The sequence below is a fragment of the Penaeus monodon genome, chromosome 8, assembly GCF_015228065.2.
Source record: "Penaeus monodon isolate SGIC_2016 chromosome 8, NSTDA_Pmon_1, whole genome shotgun sequence".
NCBI lineage: Eukaryota > Metazoa > Arthropoda > Malacostraca > Decapoda > Penaeidae > Penaeus > Penaeus monodon.
This window is the reverse complement of record NC_051393.1, coordinates 29,827,921-29,832,920: the sequence shown is the minus strand read 5'-3', so window position 1 is coordinate 29,832,920 and position 5,000 is coordinate 29,827,921. Positions and strand designations below refer to the sequence as shown.

At 38.4% G+C, this 5,000-nt stretch overlaps 1 protein-coding gene across 3 annotated transcripts in view; it reads right to left on the bottom strand.

Moving 5' to 3' along the window:
- LOC119576303 (CDK-activating kinase assembly factor MAT1-like) overlaps positions 1 to 3,347 on the bottom strand; it is a 15,361-nt gene extending 12,014 nt beyond the window's left edge. The window contains exons 1-2 of one of the 3 annotated variants that reach the window (XM_037923916.1): positions 3,154 to 3,345; positions 2,572 to 2,672 (exon numbers count right to left, since the gene is read on the bottom strand). Coding sequence is in view for 1 of the 3 variants with exons in the window: in XM_037923914.1 (XP_037779842.1) it covers positions 3,154 to 3,163 (10 nt within the window). In the remaining 2 variants the exon portion in view is untranslated. Of the gene's footprint in view, positions 55 to 2,571; positions 2,673 to 3,153 lie in introns of those variants that run through there. The other 2 variants (XM_037923914.1, XM_037923915.1) reach the window with 2 other exon arrangements.
- Between the last annotated feature and the right edge of the window lie 1,653 nt (positions 3,348 to 5,000).

Below are 5,000 nucleotides of genomic sequence, written 5' to 3'. Positions count from 1 at the left end.
CGAACTCAAATTTATATACCGTGGTTTGCTGCTTTCACCTACCTATGTAAATTTTTTGTGTGATTGGAAATCGAGATATATATCAATGGGTGATATAGAATAATATCCCCTTTTAGAGATAGTTTTAAAGAGAGTGGTATGTGGAATACGAGCTCAAATATAAATCGGTCATACGTATAAATGTATCTCTATTATTTGAGTTAATTATTTTGATGTTATGATGTCATATAATATCTTTTTCGTGGATAAATTTGATTTTTTGTGAATGGGAACAAAATATTTGATTTTATAATATCGTTTTCCTTACGTACAACGAACATTCCATTTTCTTTTATTTTTGGAGGCCAAACTATACAAAATCACATTCGTTGTGCAGAACAGGTACATACGTACCTGTTCTGCACAACGAATGTGTGCCTAGATGTTGGGAAGGGTAGAATTTCTATATAAAACATAAGCAAATCAGCGGTGGTAAATGTAACCAAAGATAAGAACAGATGAAGTTGAAAGACTTTGGGTGAACTGTGGCGGGCTTATGGAAATGGTATATAATTCATATCTAAACATAGGCGAATTTGGTTTCTCAGCCCATACTCATATAAAATGCTAAAACAGATTGGACTTAGACCCAAATAGTACGGGAATTTTATTAATGACAACCTCACATCCAGAAAGCCGAGGGTCAAGCATCCTACTAATGTGTAACAAAGAGACATTATAGTTTTAGTTGTAACAATTGTCGTGAATCGACTACCAAAATATTTTTTTATGATTGCTCTCGAAGTCCTCGAAAGGACCGAAGGAGGATCACAAGGATGTTATTATCATTATCATTTATAATATAATTGTTCCTGCATTTTGTTATTATCATTATCGCTACTATTATTATCATTTATTATTATTATCATCATCATCACTATTACTATTATCATTATTACCATTGTTTTTATCACATACGTATTGTTATTCCATCATATATTATATTCTAATAATCACCTTTTATATTCATGCTATATATTGACTTCTCACCGTTTCAATACCAGTCTCACTGTCCCACCCCTTGATTTTTTTCTACCAATTCTTCATAAGTTATATTTTTTATTTCTTTTAATTTTCCACAAACATTCATTGCTTCTACATAACTGGATGAATTCTGTCCAAAGCGGCCTATCTGCAGAGGAGTAATATGAAGGTCCCTCGAGGCTGCTGGCGGCTAAAAGGACACTGAGCCTCACGATCAAGATTTACACGGTGCGATCTGAACCGGCTGTGTTGGCGGACTTAAAAATCAAACGCTTCAAGGTCTCCATCCATCGGACTGCCAGTCAGACGGAGGCTATAGTCAGCACATATACTTTCCAGTCTGCTTGGATCCGACCAAGAACCGTCTTATGGACTCATGGCCATATTGCAGCTCTAAAACAAATGTTTATGCGGAAAGCTTTTATATTCGTTTGTCCACATGAAACCCTTCACTATTCACTAACACAAAGTATTTTAGTTTTAATCACCATTAGTTCAGAAACTTGGTGTCACCTCAAAACCTAAGATCCTTTTATAGTAGATCGTACCACCACCTAAGAGTACTAGTAAAAATAGAAGAAAAAAGATTGCACATAATTTCGATTTCCATGAAAGGAAATCTAAGAAAAGGACTTAAAGCTGAACAGGCAATATACCTTATCTGAAAGTACTATATGTATATATTTCTCTCATAATCTCCTGTCAGTCGGACCTGTCAACACAGGGGAGTCATCAAAGGGGGGGGGGCACAAGGGTCCATGCCCCTTACCCGTTTTTCATAAGTGCCCCAACTTTACTCTCTGTCAGTGGTTAGTTTTTAGAAATTCATGAGCCACTGTGACCCGTTCTATTCTGCCTCCTTGCAATGAGTAGTTCAAAATGTATATTCACAATTAACATCCTGTTAAATGCAAACTCTGGCAGGCGACTCTACCATACATTTTATTGTATAAAGTCTGTGAGACAATATAACTGTTGTTGGAAGTGTTTTGTCTTTACACAAGTGTCTTTAGGTGCGGCCACTTGCATTGCCTTGGTAATGTGTAGATAGAATGTGTCAACTTGGGTGTGTGTATAAGTGACAAATGTGCAGATTCAAGTTGCTAGTTGCCATTCTTGGTATTTTAAAATCATATAATTTGTTTTTATCTGAATTATCTACAGTAGTAGAAATTCTAACATACATAAATCTCCTACACTTGTGCGTATATATGTATATATACACTTACATATACAGACACATACTATGTGTATCTACACATACATATATACAGACATACACTACACACACACACACACACTATATATATATATATATATATATATATATATATATATATATATATATATATATATATATATATGTGTGTGTGTGTGTGTGTGTGTGTGTGTGTGTGTGTGTGTGTGTGTGTGTGTGTGTGTGTGTGTGTGTACATGTATATGTGCGCGTGTGTGTATGTTATTAATACTATTTTATAATACAACTCTTGTATTATGTTGGATTCTCTTTTTTTCTAAGCCATTCATATTCTGATTAGTGGAAAATACCTCTGGGGACCAACAACCGAAGCACTTATTTAGGATCGAGTTTCAAGCGAAGCCTCATGGACAGTCGTATTCGAGTGTTAATCGAAATAAATCTTCGTCTTCTGAAAGCAAGAGAATGGGAAAATAATTTGGCTATGCATACTGTATGTACAAGAAGTATCATTAATCATATTACATAAGCGTGCTTATTATATTTACGTACAAAATACATGTATATATAAACACAAGCGCGCGCGCGCACACGCACACGCACACGCACACGCACACGCACACGCACACGCACACACACGTAATCATCTCAGATTATATTTTTGTACTCGGAGTTTTCGTGCATTTTTGGTGGCGTTAAGCATTATGTTTTTATCGTTGGCTTCATGATTCTTTTTCTCATCAACCAATCGATAATCCTTTAAAACCTCATCTGCTCTTAAACAATGTCACCATCAGTAACCCACGACCAAATATTCCCCACCACACCACCATAAATGCCACCATCACAGCAATGAAGCAGTTGTTTCCACCATTCATACTGCGGAGCTGCCCTGCCAATGCCATTAAGTACCACTTCTCACCATCACGCACCTGGTGACATTTCTCTTACACTTGTTCTCCGGAAACAAGCTCGTAGCTCGTGGGCGTACGCTTGAAGTCACTTGCGTTCACTAATTCAAATCAATTTAACTAAAATTGTTGTGATTGAAGTCCCGGCGTGGAGGGTGATTGGACGCGGCAGCTGCACCCTCGGGCGTCTGCTGAACCGGCTGACACGTACCGGGATGGGCTTCGGTGTCTCGAACCCTCGCGCTCTCGCTTTCCTCTTTCTCTTGCTGTCTGTCAATGTTTTTTTTTTTTTTTTTTTTTTTTTTTTTTTTTTTTTTTTTTTATTACTGTGTGCCTCTGTTTTTTCTGATTGCCTGTCTCTGTCTGTGATCTCTCTGTCTCTGATCTCTCTGTCTCTGATCTCTCTCTCTCTCTCTCTCTCTCTCTCTCTCTCTCTCTCTCTCTCTCTCTCTCTCTCTCTCTCTCTCTCTCTCTCTCTCTCTCTCTCCCTCCCTCCCTCCCTCCCCCTCTTTCTAGTATCAAAACCCACGAGAGGAGAAAATGTATGAAATGAAAACGCTGACGGAAATATGCCTTTCGCTGCCCCGGGAGTTTACCCACGTGTCAGGAGTATGGCTTGCCCAAACAAACAAGTTTAGGTTCCCTCTGAAAGGAGGCAAAAATAACGATTTATTTCGCACGCTCATTACCAATAAGCGATTAGGAGACACGGTTATAGTACATTCTCTTGTTTTCTATTGCCCTTTAGACTAAGTTAATAATGTCACGTGATAATTGTACTGATTAACAAGTGTATAAACCCAGTAGTGGTTTGGGTAGTTAAGGAATTATGATTCACATCCCTTATTTTTGCAAGAACGTTCGAAATATCATTCTCGATATTTTACAGCGGGTTTGAGTTGTATGAATATTCCTAAAAAATGAAGACAAGGAAAAATAGTTACACACTCGCTTAAAATTGCAAGGAAAAGGGTTCAGAGATGGCAGATGAAAAATATATACATATACTTACAAGACTACAAAGCAAAAAAGCTAAAAAACATAAATAGATGAAACCCACCCACTCTCCCGCCACTGCACCTGCCCTGGATGTTCCTGTTTGTTGATGGTGAGAAGTGGAATGTTTGTGGCGTGGTGCTTAAGAACCTTTTAGATCCTGGCAAATGCTGGTCCTAAAGCTATCAATTTGAAAAATTTGGTATGCGCGTTTCCCCCACGCCTTCTGGGAAGTTCATTTTGAATGTTCATGTGTCTAATATTTCAAATCTGTGTTTATGAAATGTGGGAAAATGCACAGGATGGCTTATATATATTGTATATAGATATTTATGTATATTGGGCACACACACAGACACACACACACACACACACACGCACACGCACACGCACACCCACACGCACACGCACACGCACACGCACACGCACACACACACACACACACACACACACACACACACACATATACATATATATATATATATATATATATATATATATACATATATATATATATATATATATATATATATATATATATATATATTTTTTTTTTTGTGTGCGTATGAGTGGGTATGGGTGTACATGTGAATGTGTGGGTGTGCGTATGTGTGGCGCATATGTATGCATTTGCAACACACACTCACCATAACCAGCACCATCTCACTATCACCTTCACCACCACTAATAACTCGACACCACACCTCCGCCCATCACATCTGACCTTGCGCACGTGAAACGACTTACATTACGACCCACCCTCGCCCGCCCACCCTAGGGAACACCTGTCGTAACACACCTAATTGACGAGGGGAAACGAGGGAGGAAGTTGAGGGGAAGTCTTCAAGGAGGGAGGGCAGAAAGGGGAGAAA